This window comes from Xiphophorus couchianus, chromosome 2 (assembly GCF_001444195.1).
Source record: "Xiphophorus couchianus chromosome 2, X_couchianus-1.0, whole genome shotgun sequence".
Taxonomy (NCBI): Eukaryota; Metazoa; Chordata; class Actinopteri; order Cyprinodontiformes; family Poeciliidae; genus Xiphophorus; species Xiphophorus couchianus.
Genome location: NC_040229.1, coordinates 2,046,550 through 2,065,152, shown reverse-complemented (window position 1 = coordinate 2,065,152; position 18,603 = coordinate 2,046,550). Strand labels below are relative to the sequence as shown.

The 18,603-nt window shown below is 37.3% G+C and overlaps 1 protein-coding gene across 3 annotated transcripts; it reads right to left on the bottom strand.

The window, feature by feature from the left end:
• Nucleotides 1-3,204: 3,204 nt before the first annotated feature.
• tbc1d24 (TBC1 domain family, member 24) lies at nt 3,205-14,256 on the bottom strand. 3 transcript variants are annotated; one of them, XM_028001907.1, is made up of 8 exons: nt 13,972-14,256; nt 9,298-10,393; nt 8,290-8,295; nt 7,999-8,157; nt 7,848-7,911; nt 6,305-6,400; nt 5,044-5,287; nt 3,205-4,037 (listed from the first exon to the last, which is right to left on the bottom strand). In XM_028001907.1, exons 2-8 carry the CDS (start codon nt 10,278-10,280, stop codon nt 3,880-3,882), a joined length of 1,710 nt encoding a protein of 569 aa, XP_027857708.1. In that variant the 5' UTR covers nt 10,281-10,393; nt 13,972-14,256; the 3' UTR covers nt 3,205-3,879. The 3 variants fall into 3 exon arrangements, with proteins under 3 accessions (XP_027857708.1, XP_027857714.1, XP_027857719.1); XM_028001913.1 differs by lacking the exon at nt 13,972-14,256 and adding an exon at nt 12,366-12,490; XM_028001918.1 differs by lacking the exon at nt 8,290-8,295 and having other exon boundaries at nt 13,972-14,254.
• Nucleotides 14,257-18,603: the final 4,347 nt, after the last annotated feature.

Below are 18,603 nucleotides of genomic sequence, written 5' to 3'. Positions count from 1 at the left end.
ACCAAACTGTCACAACATGCTGACAGTTTCAACAAATGCATAAAAAAATATTTTGATAAAAGTTACATACTGCAGCTTTAATCAAGTCCCACCACTTATTAAAATGCCCAAAATTTTACCATTTAATTATTTAATCTCAATAAAAAATTAAAATAATTATGGAGTTCTTGATTTTGGCGCTTCTGGCCCTCCGTATGTATCACCCTGCTGCAGAGGGAGTTTCACTGTCGGCTGTGACATGCAGCGATGTGGCATGTGAGCCTGTAGGTGGGTTGGCTGCAGCTTCCAGCTCTGGATTTACACAGAGAGGAACAGGGGATCAGGCAGGCAGGGCTTCCCCAGACGAAGACAGAGTTGGCGTCTGCAGTTCTTCTTCTCCATGATTTTTCTGCATTGCCGGGTCAAGTCAGCGCTGCTCAACCCTTCCCTCCACCCATAGATCAGGGTAAAGCCCCACAACTCGTGATGCAGCGTCTACATGCATCACCTCCAGCCTCCTTCCTCTTTGACGCGAACATTTCCACAACTGCTGAGACTGAATTATGAAACAGAGGAGATGCACCAACAACAAGGTCACAGCCAGGAGGATCATACTCGTATTTTCTCTTTCTCTGAGTTCCATCGATTCAAAATTAGCAGTGAGAAGGAAAAAACACTGTGCAGTTCTGTGTAACCAGCTCGTGTAACAGCATGGAGTAACATGATAACCCTGGTAGTGAATCGTTTCCTGTTTGCTTTGGGGGAATCCGTATGTTGCTGATGAATGACCCATTTATACACAGACATGCACACTGACACCAAACGATGTTTATCCTTCAGCTGTTATTTCAATGTCTTTCTAAAATCTTTGAAATGTCAAAACAGGAAATGACTCGTATTTTCTTTCATCTGATCAAACTAAGCTTTTGTAAACTTGCAGAGTCAAAAATTAACAGCAATAATTTGGGTCATAAGAGTCATTTTTCAAAGTCATATTTTCACCTTGTTATTTATTCATTTATAAATGTTACAGTTTCAACTAAATATTTAATTAGCAAGCTATTTTTTAGTTTAAACTAAAAATTTAACTAAGAAGGTAAATATTTATCTTGCTAACTAAATGTCTATTTTTAAGCATGCTAAGAATTTAAATTGCTAACTAAATATTTAGCTCTGAGCTAAATATTCAATTGGCTGAATATTTATTCTGAAGCTAAATATGCAGCTTTAAAATAAATACTTCATTAGCAAGCTAAATATATATATATATATATATATATATATATATATATATATATATATATATATATTTTTTTTTTTCCTTTATTTAACCAGGTAAACCCCGTTGAGATCTAGATCTCATTTTCAAGAGGGACCTGGGCAAAAAAATTTGCAATACATACACTGTAAAAATACAGGGCAATTTGTTACAGTGTAGCAACCTGGTTACAAGATAAAAACAATTAATACATATGCACAAGTATAAAACAATAAAAACAATTGTTAGCTTGCTAGCTAACAATGTAGTTTTAAGCAAGCTAAGTATTTAAATTTACATATTTAAAACAAAATATTTAATGTTAAACTATATACATGAAGCAAAATATTTATATTGCTAACTACATTTTTTAGCTACATGCTAAAATGCATTAGGTAAATATTTAGTTTGAGGCTAAATATTCAGATTTAAACAAAAAAAAAATTAGATATCTAACCAAATATTTAATTTGAATCAGACTTTAATAAATCAATGAATGACATGGTGAAAATATCACCAAACTAAATAACTCACCACTTTACAAAAGAAACCCCATATTTTACAAAGAAATCAACCAGATCAAACAATTAACTTATTGTCATTAACATTTCTGTAAGGAAAAGCTGCACAAGTCCAGTGAGGGGCGTGGAGTCAGAGGAAAACCCTCTCGGTGCGTAGACTTAAACACTTAAGCATCTTAATGCTGCAGGCAGGAAAGCAGGTTTTCAGAAGATGTGCCAGACCAACACCCAAAGGAGCTGCTAAAAATAGCCGCGCATGCGTGAATCCTTGAATGAACAGCGCTGGCCTAGTGAACAGAATCGGTACCGCTCAGTGTAACGAGGGAATTACATTACAAGCCCCGCTTTGTTACTTGAGATGCAGACACGTTAAAAGCTGAAATGCTTTCATTCTAAATAAATAGGTTATATTTTGTTTTCAAAGGACCGACATCAATTGTTTTTAGGCTGCCTCGTTAAATGCCTTGAAAAAAAAAAATAATTTCAGTTTCCAGAGGCACAAAGTTCAGTGTATCGAAAACAGGAAGGTTTTTTTTACACATACTTGAATATCTGAGTCATTTTCACCAAATGTTTTCCAGTCATGCAGATCACTGTCAGCTTCCAAACAAAAATAGAGAATTTGCCTGAAAAACCACGTCCGAGTAAAACAGACGCAGCTTTGGGCTAAAGATTTAGCATCTATGAAGACAGAGATGCTGCAGTTTTTAGATTAGAACATGCAACTGTTGTATATATACATAACTTTATACATAAATATACAAAGGAATTGAGATGCAATGTTAAAAATAGGGGGTTAGGAGGGAAGCCATTTTTATTTTTTATGAATTATTTCTCTACATTTTGTTTTTTACAAGCATTAACTGTAGTACTGTGTGACTTTGGGGTTTGAATTGCAAATCTTGTGAACTTAAAAGATAAAACTTTTTAAAAGAAAATGCAACCATTGCTGTTTTGCCATTCTGGATTTTGAGGACTTTGATTTTTCCCTCTGAAATTCTGATTTCAATTTGCTGTTCATTTTTTCCAACTTAGATTTTCAAAATTTCAACTTCTAGAAACAGAAAATAATTAAATTCAAATAAAAACTCCCATTTGGAAAACCTATTTGAGGCAGTGCCTATTATAAAATAAAAATACTCATTTTAAATCAGGCATGTCTGACCAGAGACTCAACGTTTGTCTTAACTTTTTCCCTCAAAAAGTTACGATTCCCTCAACCTTTCAAAACTACAATGATAACATTTTAATTTTAAAGCAAATAAATTAAAAATGCTGCAACTGTTTGAAAGCAACAAAAACCAAAATAAAAAATCTTTCAGGTCCATTTTGTTGCATTACAAAAAGTGGAAATTGGCACAATTCCTGAACTGGTGTCAAGGGCCACAAATGGCCCCTGCACCTCATCTTGAGCAAAGGGTTAAATGAGGGGAAATAAAGTCAATAACTGTTTTCAATACTGTATTTTCACACGTATAACATTCATACAACCATAAGTGAGACATTTTAATCCATCAACGTTTCCTCAGGTCCACATTTTATATCCGTTTTCCAGAAGCAGGAAAAGCTAAAAAAAAAAAAAAAAAAAAAAGACAGAAACTGCAGATATTTCACCAAAAAAGTAGTTTTTTCCCCCCAGAACAGAAAATATTCTTGAATATGAAAAGTGAGGAAGGGAGGGGAAGAAAAAAAGAAAGGAGGGTTTTAGTTAAAGCAGCAACAAGTCAACAAATATTTGCTCAATTTATTAGTGCTTTTTTTTTTTTTTACATCCGTTATGGAACAACATGACTACACCTTCATCATATTTAGAGTTGATCACATATTAAAGACTCACTAAAGCTGCTGGAAACATCCATTCTTATCGACCGTTTTGTTCACTGGCAAATTAACCACAGCAGGAAGCTCTCCTTTCAAAATAATAACGATAATAATAATAATATTTCAAAATAACAATATATACATACAAAAATAAAGAAAATATAGAATCTTTACATGTCAAACTTTGAACAGCATAATTGAATAAATATGGTAAATCAGGAGGAAGTCTGCTGGATGGAAGTTGTTCGAGTGGCGTTTTTAACACTTAAACATGAACATTACGAGCTGATGACATCATCATCAGTGGGCCATGGCGTCCTGGAAGCCCCACACCTCCAGCAGGGAAATCTGGAAGCTCTCCTTGCAGAGCGGCGGGTTGTCGAAGGTGGTGCAGCGGCCGGTGTGGCCGTGGTTCAGCTCCGCGTCGATGAACAGCGCGTTGCTCTCGCCGCCGCCTCCTGATTGGACGAGAAGAAAAAGTTTCAGGCAAACAGATTTATTTAATGCAAATCCAAAAACCAAATAAACAAAACCGAGTGAAGTTAAGTTAAACAAAAACTGGTGTCAAACGTTTGTGCAGGAAAATACTCATTTGTGCCGCTCTCGTTTTAAAAGGTTTTATGGAAAATTAAAATTTTTTCTACTTCAGTTTGAGTTTTTACTGCATCTAAAAACAGCCCAGGCCTCAGAAAATAAACTTTCCGCCCGTTTTTATGGCAATAGGTTGTTTTGAGGCGTTAGTTGAAATGATCCATTTCAAAAACCTCCAGATCCTTACATTACAAATCACCTAGTGACCCCAGCGCGAATTCCGCCCGTTACCTAGCAACCCATGCTGAGCTCCAGCACATCTGGTCAGCTGGTTTAATCACTTTATAATGGCTGCTGGAAAGGACGAAGTATTTTGTTGTTGTTGACTTACCATCTAGAAACCACCTGCTGAATTCTTGTTGGTTGTGCAGGAGGCTCAACGTGTGCTTTTCTAAGACGTACGGTTGTATTATTGTGCATCTGTTTGCAGCACGTTTTCAAGTGTGAGTGTAAACGTTGAGTTTAGGGGCGTGGCCAGCAGCAGCTTATTTGGATTTAAAGTGACAAGACGCTCTAAAACAACTCAGTAAAATCTCATTATCCAAGAATGACTTTGTGCAAAAAATGTCATGAACCTGTTCTGTATAGGCCTTACACTGATCCTAACATGTTCAAGGAAGCACAATAGCTCACCTTTAATAAATGGTCCCAAAGGTCAACCAGCCTGTCCATAGTTACAAAATCAACTTTGGTATGTTTGTGCAGGAAAAATGTTGGTTTTGCAGCTATTATTTTTAAGAGATCAACCTTGAACAAAAAACTAAATTGATATAAATGAATAGTGTCGTGTTTGTGCAGCTCAGTTGATCGACACCAAAATCCATCTTTAAAGCGACACCAGCACCATCACAGTATCAGAAGCAATCTGCTCACCCACGATGATGGAGTCGAAGTTCCCAGCCATGAACATCGACGTGTTTTTGGAGTTGAGGTTGAAGTGGCGCGCAGCCAGAAACGGCGACAGTTCTCCAGGAGGTTTGTCGGGCTCCTGGAGGCTCTGGTCTGCGCTCGGACTGTCGGCGGCGGCCGGATCATCCGGATCCGTGGGCCGGATGGCCGACGCCAACTCAGGGTGGCGGATCACCACCCACTCGTAGCGCTCCATCTCAGGCTTCAGCTGCAGAGGAGACGTAGAATCGGTGAACCAGGGAATCAATCAATTCCTTCTTAAATAATAAATTAAACATTTTATTGGCTAAAATTCCTTTAGTGAATGTGAACCAGGTAAACCCAACACCGCCATCTGAGGTGTTTTGGCAAAAACATTTGAGTCTCTAAACGCTGGTTAATGATTAATTATATTGACAAATATTTCAATAATTAATCACAATTAATTGTTTCAGCCCCATTGTTATAGTTTCTTCAGGACACCAGTCACATTAAAAAGTTTGATTTATGTCACTAAAGTGCACAGTGACTACATTTAATCATATATTCACATTTATTGATGCTCTATAAAGACATTAATTTAATAAAAGACATTTTTCCATGTTGGAGAAATAATCTGCCAATAGATGAAGAACTTTATCAATATTAAGGGATTATTGACTTAAAACGGGCTCATATCTTACTGAAAAGTTACTTCAAGTCAGTTTTGTTTTATGCCAAGTATAGAAAGACATTTGCAACTAGACAAAAAAATACTTGTTAAGATTTTGTTTTTGCAGTGTAGTCAAAGTCCAATCCAGTAAAAATAAAATATATAGATAAACAGATATTTTCCTATTAACCCTTTCCTGAACACCTGACAGACCTGGGCTCTGGTGCGGTGTCAGGTAAAGGCCTAACCAGGAACTACAGGATCAGGTAACGGGAGTTTCCGACCGGGTCGTTCTTAAGTTTTTGTGTTTGAGTTGTTCCTCCAGCCCACAGCTGTGCGTCAGCTCAGAAACTTGGATGAATAATTCATTGTGAAGACATCAGAGGTCAGTTTTCACATTTCAATCAGAGGTTTTTATTAAAAATAAACTAAACGCTGCATGAGGAGGAGCTTCCTGCATGTTGGTTTTTGCAGCAATGGACCTACAATGCTGTGGAAACCGCAGCTGATGGTGCCCTCTAGTGGCTGCTGCATGGTATTACTCTAACAGAATAAATAAATGAAATTATCTTTGAAGAACTAAAACAAACTTACCCTGAATACGAAACACTCCCCAGTGCCAAAATAGCTCAGCTTGTTGCCTCCACGTTTCCTGTCCTCCCAGTCTGACGACAGGTAGGCTCCACACACCTGAGATCAAATAAAAAAAAAAAAAAGACAATACATGTTAGAACAATAACTTCACTAACTTAGCATGCATTAGCTTTAATCACTAAGATGCACTTTAAAACCCAGAGTCTGTGAAAAAGAGCCAAGCTGTAATCCAGTCACATGATTTCATCCATTCAGAGGAGACAGTAATTACACTGTAGAAAACCCATTTGAATGGAATTAGACAACTAAAAAATAAATTCACTGATTTTTATGAACATTCAACTTAATGTAAATTTATCTAATCCACACAAGGTCAAATCTAATGATAAAACCATGTAGCCCCACTAATGCTTGTTTAAATGTCCGTTAGCAACGTGAATCTTGGCCACATGGTTTCCAGTAGCAGAATGCTAACCTGTCCGACTCCTGGGCAAGTTTTAGATCACCAAATCACTTAAAGTCCAAATAAGTTGCTCAACTTTTACACAAGGATTTATAAATGGCTGCAAACAGATGCACAAATTACACAACCGAACCTCTTTGAGAAGCAGAAGTGGAGCCTCCTGCACAAACAACAAGATACAAATACAGCATGTCGTTTCTGGGGGTAAGTCAACAACAAAACTCTTGTCTTTTCCAGCAGCCATTGTACAGTACATACGGTAGTAAAACCAGCTGGGTTGCTAGATAACGTGTCTGGGCTCGGCTGGGGTTGCTAGGTAACGGCACAGTGTCCATCTAATGTGACTTAATCCGAACATTTTTTAAATGACTTGTTTGAGTTTTTAGAAGCAGTTGAGACCCAAATGGAAGTAGACAAACATTTAGGTGCCCTAAGGCAGCAGTCTGTAATAGTAAGTTAATCAATTAGTTTTAAAGCATCCTAATTAAATTTAATTAAAAAATTAAAATGGTGGGCTCTACCAACAATAAAAACGTAGTTGCGCTAGCCCTAAGGCACTAATCATAGATATTAGTTCCGCTAACACCAAACACGGTATTTAGCAGAGGCTAATGCACCAACTTCAAATAAAATTATTTCTTTTTTTGAAAGAGTACAACCTTTGAACACCAAATTTTTAAATTATATATGTATTTAGGGGAAGCCAAGTGTGCCAACAATTTTCAGAGTTAGCAAAACCAAAATTTAGCTTTGCTATTAGTGTGTTAGCAAGTGTGCCCACAAATACACCCAATAATTAAGCAGCACTTTCTGTTAGTGTACTGGCAGTGTCCATCCAAGAAGGTTTTAGAAATGGCTTGTTTTCCAGACACCAAAAACAGCTTTTTGGTTTTTTAGTGTTTGGGTTTTTAAAATCAGATGAGACCCAAATGGAATTAGAAGAAATGTGCAAAATGGGAATTCTGCAAAATAGGTCCCTTTAATCAAAAACAATAGTCAATAATGTTTTCATCAGTTGGTTTAAAAGCATCTTAATTAAATGTCATATTTCAGAATTAGTAGAAAAGCTGCTTTGCTTACATCTCCATCGGTGGTTCGGATCAGGAGCAGGGTGGGTTCATGGCCTTCGCAGTGAGAGTAGAACCTTAAAGCAAAACATAAAAAGTCAGTTTGGTTTCTTTTTAAACCCGTAAACCGACAACAGGAGCTGGAAAATGTGTGGAAAGGTCACCTGCTGAGGCTGCAGCCGTGGGTGGAGGTGGTGAAGAGGAGCTCCGGCTGGCAGAGGGCGAAGCGCTCCGGGATCCAAGACCAGATGTCGTGCATCTCCTTGGCGCTGACGACCTCTGAGGAAAACGTGTCAGGATTCAGAGCCAGCTGCACGTTCCGCCTGGAAAACAAAAACAGGAGGCGCTGCACTACACAGAGGCGGTCGTTCATAATATCTGCAACTACGAGAGAGGGTGTCTAATCAAAGAAAGCCAGAACAAAAATGGATGAATGAATGAAGAAGTGAACCCACCTAATGCTGTGAAATCAGTGGAGAGCAGATGACAGACGACAAATGGAGCAGAAAGAAAAAAAAACAAACAAAAAGACACAGAAGATGGAAAATCAACTCAAATAAAATACGTAGAGGACAGGAAAAAGATACTTTTGTATCTTTTTTTGTATCTACATGCAATGTATCTAGGACATTGCAGATAAACAATAACAAAAAAATTTACAATGAAGGAGTAAATTTATGCCAGGACAACTTTGGTCAGATATTAACTTTTACAAGAAAAAAAACAACAACTAGGAAATACTGATGTTGGAAAAACAAAAAAAAACACAAACCAGAATTTTCCATGTTAAAAAGCAAAATTTACAGGATTAAAAACAATTTTCTGACACAAGACAGAAATTTGAAGGAACAAAAAAAAAAACCCTTCAAATTTACTGACATTTCTGCAAAAACAGAAAGTCTTACCAACTATTATTTTGTGGAGTTTCTAGTGTAAATATCTTAGTATAGTTGAAGACAAAACCATTTACAAGTAACTTTACAGCAAGATACAGGAGTTTAAGTCAATAATCTCTTAACATTGATGAAAAAGTGATGGTTGCACTTTATTAACCTTTAAAGATATTTAAAACATTTCATTACCTAAAATGAAACAACATTTATTAAAATAACCTTTAATGAATTTGGACCGAGTGCATCTAAAACTATGGCATAAATCATATTTAGTGACAAAATGTTCTTAATTTTTTTTTATCTTAAATGCAGATTGTGTATTTTTGTAGAGCTTAAGTGAATTATTCTTCCAGTAAATGGATTTTTTTTCTTTGAGTCTGTATGTTCCAGTTAATTAATTGATGACAATTATTACGATAATTGTTTAATGTCGATTAATTATGATTATTGCCATTATTAATCTGATTAATGACTTAGATTAATCCACCATTAATCCCAATTGGATTAATCACGATTAATCGTTTCAGGCCTCGTGATTATGTGGATAAACAATCCGGGTTTGGACGTTACCTCTTCTGTTTGACGGTGATTCCTTTCTGCTGCAGCGACTTCTCGTTGGTGAGCTGCAGCAGCGTAATCTCCTTGCGGTTGATCAGGCGGATGGAGAAGGACTTTTCCAGCAGTTTCTCCGGCGTGACGGTGGAACCGATGCCTCTGATGAACGCCTGAATATCTGACCGGATTTTCCCCGAGTCGAGCTGCTGGTTCTGTCCCGCTTGGCCTCCCGTTTTGTGTTTGCGGTAAAACTTGAGCAAGGCGATGGCAACGCGGTAGAGGACCTTGTAGCCCTCCACCAGATACACATCCAGGACCCGGACCATGTGGCCGAACGGCAGGTCGCCCAGCACCCAGCGCTGCCAGTCGGCGTAGACCTCCAGCACGTCCTGGGCGGTGCCGACTATCAGTTTGTGCGCAGCCGTGCAGTACTTGTTGGCCAGGTCGCCGAAGGTCATGCAGCTGGACTCGTAGGCCAGGAAGGTTTGGTCCAGCAGCCGTTTGCCCGGCTCGTTGCAGGCCAGGATGCGGCTGACGTGTTCGAAACACTGCGCCTCGTCTTTGCTGAAGTGGAGGAGCAGCGCGGTGAGCGCCGGGAGGGAGGGGCAATGCGAGATGTCTGGGAACTGCCCCGCCACGCAGTTGATGATCCGGTGCGCCGAGGCCACCGCGTCCACCTTCAAGCAGTACCGCGGCACCGGATTTCCGTCCACAAACTCCGGCAGCGGGATGTGAGACGACGGCTTCTTCGCGGCGGCGTCACCTATGATGTCACGGTACACCTCTGCATCTGGCGTAACGGTGCGGCACGGAATGGACTTGATGAGCTGCTGGTAGACCTGAGCCCGCAGTTTGTGGTTCTTGGCCCAGTAGCCTTGGCGAGCCATCTGTTTGAACTCCTTCAGCTCTTTGCAGTCCACCTTGGTGGGCCCGCTGCTCGTCGCCAGATCCCCCATCTGGTTCCAGTCCACAAACGTGCCATAGTCTTCCTCAGCCATGATGCTGGAAACTTTCTGGATCCCCAAAAGAGCAAAGGAGGATGTGTTGACAGCCTTCTGTCCTCCACAAAACTGGTATCAAACTGGGTGAGACTACCTATCCATGATGGTTACTGGAAAACACAAAGAAGAACAAAGGTTTAAAGAACTAAACCAGTTCAGAATATTTCCAGTTTGAGAATACTGAAATCGCATTGACTGTGATTTGATTGGCCGATCACCAATCTTTAAGTTTAAAGAGTGGCTAAACAGTAAACCAATAATACATATTGCAATAGACACATGATCAATATTAATAGACAGAACATCTGATGGTCTATTCAATAATTTCACTGAACATGGATCCAGAACAGCACAGCATTCTGGGGGATGTAGGCTGAGGGAAGACTAAGCACCAACTCACTGGTTACCTAGCAACAGCCTGTTGCGTAACTTTAGCAGTTTAACTGTTAAAAACGGCAAGAAGTGAAAACTGTGGATAAAACACTAATTTAGCAGAATTTCAAATACTTAAAACAAAAAACTAATCAATAATTAATTGACAGACTGATATGAAACGCTCACATCATGACAAGTTTTTCAGCCACATCGTCCAGCCCTAGCCAAATCCCAAAGCAACTTTTTTATTTTATCTGTCTCAATTGCACAGTGGCGCAGTTGGTAGCACTGTTGCCTTGCAGCAAGAAGGTCCTGGGTTCGATTCCCGGCCCGGGGTCTTTCTGCATGGAGTTTCCATGTTCTCCCTGTGCATGGTGGGTTCTCTCCGGGTACTCCGGCTTCCTCCCACAGTCCAAAACCATGACTGTTAGGTAAATTGGTTTCTCTAAATTCTCCCTAGGTGTGAGTGTGTGTGTGCATGGTTGTGTGTCCTGTATGCCTCTGAGTTGCCCTGCGACAGACTGGCGACCTGTCCAGGGTGACCCCGCCTCTCGCCCAGAACGTAGCTGGAGAGGCACCAGCAACCCTCCCGACCCCATTAGGGACAAAGGGTGAACAGAAAATGGATGGATGTCTCAAATGCTCCTTAGCGCTGTTAGCTTCATGTTTCTGTGCAAATTTGTACATTTATTTGATTCTGGGATGTCTGATCTAAATCCAACAACTCAGACGTTACTATGCGTTTATTTGCAGGTCAGGCTTCGGCAGGATGAATGTTAAGTCCAGAATGTCACAGTAAAAAAATGCAGCACTGCAGACAAACATTTACTAGTTTTATTACATGGATTCTAGCTCCTGTAAGCTTTTTTTTTTTTTAAATCTCCAAGCACAGTAATGTGTTTTATACAACAAAATGGGTTTTAATCAGAAATATTTCTTAAATTAGACCACATCAAGTTCTCAGGGGCAGAAAAATAAACGTATTTCACACACAACACTTATGGGCAACATGAGGATTCACGCTCTAAAAACACTGATTCAGCAACTTTTGTGGTTCTGTGTGGTAATAAAAACTTTCACAACACATTCTTACTGAGAACAGCCGTCACATGAAGGTGATGCATGACCAAAGATCACCAAGCTGCAGACGACGCTCAAAGAAATTTAGCTTTATGCGAGTCACATGGAAAACTGGGAAAACTTAGAGAATTTTGACCAATTAGCAAAGAAATTGGCTAGATTCAAACCTTTGACTTTTTAAATCTTTGACTATTTTATTTTCTTAACAGTGAAGTGAAAATTGTACCAATCACACAGTGAATAAAAACACAAAGCACACCAGTTTCTGCAATGAAAATTTTGGTATAATCTAAATACCAGCAATCAGCAAACACTTATAGTTAAACAATCTATGATTGTAATTATATGCATAATATATTGCAATGACAATTCATCGTTACACTGCCCATAATCTCAGCATTATTCCCCAGCAATAGTAAATATACTTCCAGTTTTTATCCCTATAAATTTATGATATATAATTCAGGGAAGATTTTAATGGATGTTTTAATTTATGCTGCAAATCCAAGATTTAGTGTTAAATCATGACGTTTTCAGCAGAAAGAGAAAGACTGGAGCCTCATAAAAGCCTCCAACACAATGAATGACCGAATAGCGTTAACATAAAATGCATGCAGAGCCACTTACACCTTTTATATTCGGCTGCAGAAGCTGTACGGGCCCGTTAGTTTGAGTGTTTGGAGCTACACGGGTCATGGACTAAATCTGGCACGTCGTTATCCCCAAGTTAGCATGGCTAGCATTAGCTTAACGCAGCCTGCTCCGGAGAAGCTGAAGTTGGCTTCCGATTCGTAACAAAATGGCTAAAAAGGGCAATTCCACTTTTTTTTAAAAACAACTGAGCATCTATTATTTTAAAACAGACATTTCAAATCTAGACTAGATTATTCTACACTAGTAACATTATTTAACAATGTTTCGGATTTGTTGAAGTTCTATATAGGGTGATTTCAGCAGATTTTCATTTTTTTGCATTTGTAATATATTACAATTTGTCCATTTCTAACAACAAATATTCAGTAGATGATCGACAATTACCATAAACAAAAAACAGGGCAATATTTCATAGTTTAATGTATTATATGAGCCAAAGAAACATTTTCTGCTCTGGCGTTGCAAGTTGCAGATGAAAACTGATCCTGTTTCAGTACAATTAAATATAAAATGCAACAACTTAATTTTTAATTAAAATAGTGAAGTTAAAATGAAACTGATTCAAGGGACCAATTAGTGATTGTTTCTGTGCTAGTGCATATTATCATAAGACAGGTATTTTATTTTCTGTTCAGTACAGGGGGACTGGGCCCCTGTAAGCCCCCCATCTTTAGTCTAAAGCAGGGGTGTCAAACTCCAGCCCTCAAGGGCCGCTGTCCTGCAGTTTTTAGATGTGCCACGGTACAAAACACTGGAATAAAATGGCTTAATCATCTCCTTGTGTAGATCAGTTCTCCAGAGCCTTAATGACCTAATTATTCTATTCAGGTGGTGCAGCAGAGGCACATCTAAAAGTTGCAGGACTGCGGCCCTCGAAGACTGGAGTTTGAGACCTGTGGTCTAGAGTTTTAATCCCGACCTGGGTTTATATGATTCTGCTATCAGTGTAGCTCAATCTAGCCAGTGTTTGAAGAGATGTCACAGTTTTAATGTGATCTAGATTAGGAAAAGAGCCCTAATATGGGCTTTTATTTATCACTTTCAAATCAAATAATTGTTTCACACATCAAAAACTAGGCTGTAAATATTCTGGTACAAGTGAAACAATTATAATGTTAAAGTGTTGTAGTTTTAAAAATAGAGCAAATTAAAAAATTCTTCAGGTAGTAAAAAAGATTGGTGGAATCGCCCTTTAGCCATTATCCGAATCGAAAGCCAACTTCAGCGTCATCCTGCACAGTGTGTTTTATATGCTAAAGAGAACCACACAACACTAACAGCCCCGAGAAAAACACGCATAAAACCAGAGAGATTATTTTATATATATAAAGACTCTGATTAGATGACTAGGCGGTTAGATTTAAAAAACCGTTCAAGCACCTGCTAGCATGTTCGCTACAAATTAATCTTGTCCATTGACTGTCCGTCTGTCTTGGACTTTACGTTTTAAGCTTTAAAAGACCCGATTTATTTAACTAAATATAAGCACAGAGAGAATAACAGTCTTTATTCCACCAGACCAGGAATACTGACAAACAAATAATACGTTTATTCCGATTAAAAAGCACCGTATTCCTACCTTAGAGCTGCATGCCTGAAAGACGCGAAGCAGGGTTCACGTTGTTGTTTCGAGCATGCGCACTGCGTCCAGGTGGGCTGTTTAAATCTACACTGTCAATCAGGTTTCTGCTAGCTCCTCAGATCCAACCTGCTTTAAAATCTATGCTGATGCTTAATGAAGAATGCAGTTGATATTTAATTTCTCATTAATTACTAGCAGCAGTTAAATGGCGGCATCCATTTTCTATATTTCCTTGTTTATGTGAAGAAGATTCCTTCTGGTTTAATGTGGTGCCATTTGGGAAGGACAACAAACCAGCTCTTTGTTAGAAATTCAAAGCACAGCCGCTCTAACACATGACAGCTGTTACTGATAATTAAATTGTGCAATCAAAACTGCCCTGCGGTAAAATGTTGTCTGGTTTCCTCTGAAATAAGGCCGATGCTTCTCAAAAACGCCTCAGTTTTTGCTTTCTGTGGAATGAAAGGGTGAGAAATTTGTAAAGTAAATATGTTTTTACTGTGAAATAATTCTAATTCAAGATGCATATCTACCCATTTCTAAGGCGACTTGGAGTGCAGGGCAGCTAATTTAACACAATGTAAAATGTGAAGATGAAGGAAAAGCGTACCAATAAATATCTGAAAAGTGTGGCGTACATATTTACTTAGTCACCTGCGTCAAAACTTTATTGGCTCCTGTTTTGCTGCAAAGACCCAAAAATATTACAAGAACTTCAGGAAAAAAAGCAACTTTTAATTGTTTGATAAATGTCAACTAAGTTTGTTATTTTCAAGAACCATTGTAAAAATTTAGTTAAATAAATAAATAAAAATAAAATAAAAGTGGATATTTGTTCTTTTATGGGGTGATGTTTTTTTTTAAATGGTGAAACCAAAGCAGATAGTACGGGGTGCTGACTCTGTCAAAAATTAACGGCAATAACTTGTTTAGCCTGTCATGAAAGAAAAATGTGTGGGTTCACCTTTCAAGGTCATATTTTCACACTTTAAAAAAATAATACATAAAAAAATATGATATAACTTAAGTAAATTAAAATGTAAGTAACAATATAAACACAAAGCTTTATTCACACATTAATGAATGTGATAGTTCCAAAATAAGTAAAAAATAGTTTGAAAATTAAATATTTTGTCATTGTGTCACAAACATAATGACAAAATATAGATTTAAATAATATAACTGACACTTTTGGTGTCATTCTGTCGTGGAAATTCAATGCAATTCCAACTTTATGCTTTTATTATGGTGTTAAAATAGGATAAGGCTTAAAAAGTAGGACTTCCTGGAAAGATGAAGGAAAATATGTCAATGGAGAGCATGTGGAGAAGGTCAGAGTTCGGTTTAGTCGACTGAATCATGTGGTTTAAATCTGCAGAGAGCAGCAGATGGTGTGAAGCCAGTAAACCTTTGGGTCGTAGCTCAAAGAGGTTTATGTTCATCCAATCTTCCTAATCCTACACATCAACTACGGCGATGCTCTGTCTGCCCGTCCGTGTTTTTATTTAAAGGATTCTTTTGAAAAGCAGGGGCTGTTCCTGCATAAGAGGGGCCCTGGGCGAGAACCTCCGTCTGAGGCCCCCCAGCAAACATCCCACTGTCAAAACTGGAAAATTTAAATTTATTACATTTGAAAAGCAAAAATTAGTTTATGATGACCTTGTTTTATTTTTTACATTTTGTTGTAGCTCCTCAATAATAGGATGGAGTATTAGGACCATAATAAGAAAAAGAAAAAAAAGTCAACATTACAAGAATAAAGTCACATGAAAACAAAGCTGGAATAATACGTTGAAATTATACAAGAATAAAGCCATAATATTAGAATAATGAAGTTGTACAAGAATAAAGTCAAAATAATATGAGAATAAAGTCATAATTTTATGACTTTATTCATAGTCATATGAATAAAGTCATTCCATAAAATTATGAATAAAGTCATAATTTTATGACTTTATTCTCATAACATAAAGGCATTTTATTTTATGACTTTACTTTTCTTTTAAAATTGAAGCCATAACTTTATGACTTTATTCTTGTAAAATTATTTTTAATATGTTCTTAGCATTGTCTTCCTCTGTCTTTCAATAATAAACAAAAAAATTTTATGAAATGTGTAAATCATTAAATATCTAAAACATAAAAACAGTTTTTGTATTTTGTTGGTCAAATTTGAACCATTTTTGACTTGTGCTCAGGGGTCAAACAAAATCACTTCAAGGGTCAAAAAATGGCCCAGATCCCACACTTTGAACACCCTTAAAAAAAAAAATTTAAAAAAATCAGTAACAAGAGTGGTTTATTTCCAGTTTGGAACAATACATGATCCAATCCATTCCAAACTCATAAAAAACACAAAAGAAACAAAAACATCCATTTAATTTATCTCTTCACCTAAAGCAACAAATAAACCAAGAAAGAAAATACTTTCCAAGTGACATAAGCGCTGATCTTTTCCAGTAAAATGTAATGTTACCAATTAGCAGAGTTGTGTAAAAACGGCGTTGTTGTTCTTCTGATTAGCCGTTTCATTTTCATTCTCATGGCAACAGAGCCAAACTGTAAATAAATCCCAAATTCCTTGTAAAATTCATGTGCTTTGAATCACGACTGAATTAGCTGTTTGTCTTATTCTTTGGAGAAATATTTTCCCTTCTGAGCTACAATTTGCATGTGACACACATTAGAGTTTGTCATGGAGAGGAAACTCAGTAAAGATAAGATATTTAGGAGAAATGAGAAAGTTTTGAAACCCAGTTAGATAACTTTGGGGATGGCACGTCAAAAACCCAGAGCCAAAACAAAATCTAAAATGATTCTGTTTTGGTGGAAGTGTTTTTTTGTTGTTGTTGTTTTTGAATCTTTGATCTGAACGTTTCAATGTGACTTTAGTTTGATTGAATGTAGTTGTGACAATTATCCACATTTTTCTCAATTTTAACAATAAAAAAAATCTAAAAACTATAACATTTATTTGTATTCAGCATTTATTCTGATGCATAATTATTTTTTATTTTATAAAAATAATAAATAAATAGATACGTTACAACATGACGTCACGACCCCGCCGACAGTTTCCTTCCGTACAGACAAAAGCAGCTAGCCGAAGATGCTAGCATTGATTTTAGCGGCGGACCTGTCAACACACTGTGCTAAATCTTGAATGTACACGTGATGTATAAAAGAAAAAGGTATGCAAGGCTTTGTTATTAATTGTCAACGCTATGATAACTAAAGATTCAAGGGTATCACATTTCACAGGTCAGTAAAAAGTTTTAATTAAAAAAACAGCGAGGGAGAAGTAGGTCAGTTATGCTAGCTTGAGTTTGACAACCTTAACATGTAGATGTGCTGGGAATTCGGTGTTTGGTTCAGTTTAGAGGAAAAAAAAGGCGACCCACAAACCAAACCTGATAGATCATCAGTACAGCAGGTGATTAAATTAGGTAATTAACCACCAACATGTCAAATTAACTAGTAGCAGCTAAAATCTGCCTCAGCAATCACTTAATAATCACAAAATAAACACCAAGACTAAAAACATAAAACTGTAAAGGACTGAATGTTCCTGTTCTGTCTTTGTGTGGGAAATGTTTGCCTTTTTCTTTTAAACGATGTTGATATACGGGTAGCTGTTTCTGTCAGTTGCTATGGCAACGAGACTGCATGTAGCATAGCAGCTACAGATAGCGAGAGAAGCGAAGAATACGAGCGGTTTTGAGTTATTCTTCAACGTTTCTTTTTCTTTATTATTTTCCTTTGGGGTGGCGAACTAAATAAATGAATAATACCTACATCTCCAGGTCTCATTTTGTTAACGTAATACCGCGTTAGCGCGGCGGCAAGTACAAGAATCCCTTTTGCCATCCAGCATTGTGCGCATGCGCGAAACTTCCGGACATAAACAATATATATTTTTTGTATTGATGCTAGGTTTTGTTTCTTCCTGAAATTTAAATGAATAATGATTGTTAATCTACACTAATTAAAATTAAATTGATATTGCTGGGTCAACTATTTATAGGTTTAGTTTGTATTACTGCGACAGACTGGCGACCTGTCCAGGGTGACCCCGCCTCCCGCCTGGAACGTAGCTGGAGATGGGCACCAGCAACCCTCCCGACCCCATTAGGGACAAAGGGTGAACAGAAAATGGATGGATGGATGGATGGATAGTTTGTATTATTCATGTTTTAAGATGATAGGTGGATAAATTAATATGTTTAATGTGTAAAATAAAAGTTTTGACATCATGCTACATGCTGTAAGTATGTTTTTGTACATATGCAAAAAAGGGTTAACTAACATATTTTCTTGTCTAGTCATCACAATCAGATCAAAACATAAGAAATAAATGAATAGTTTGTCACTGTAGATTCCAACTTTAGCCTAAAGTCAGAATTTCCACTTTGCACTTTTTGAATATTTATTTTTTTGTTGTTGTTGTTGGAGCTATTTATTCTTTATTTCTTTATAATTTGAATTTTGTTAGTTAATTCTTAAATTTATATTTTTTGTATTATTTACAGAAGTTTATTTGCAGGTTAATAATTGTTGATTCTATTTATCTTTTGTTTTATAATTTTTCTTATTTATTTTTTTCTAAGTAAGACAGGAAGTAATGTGGAT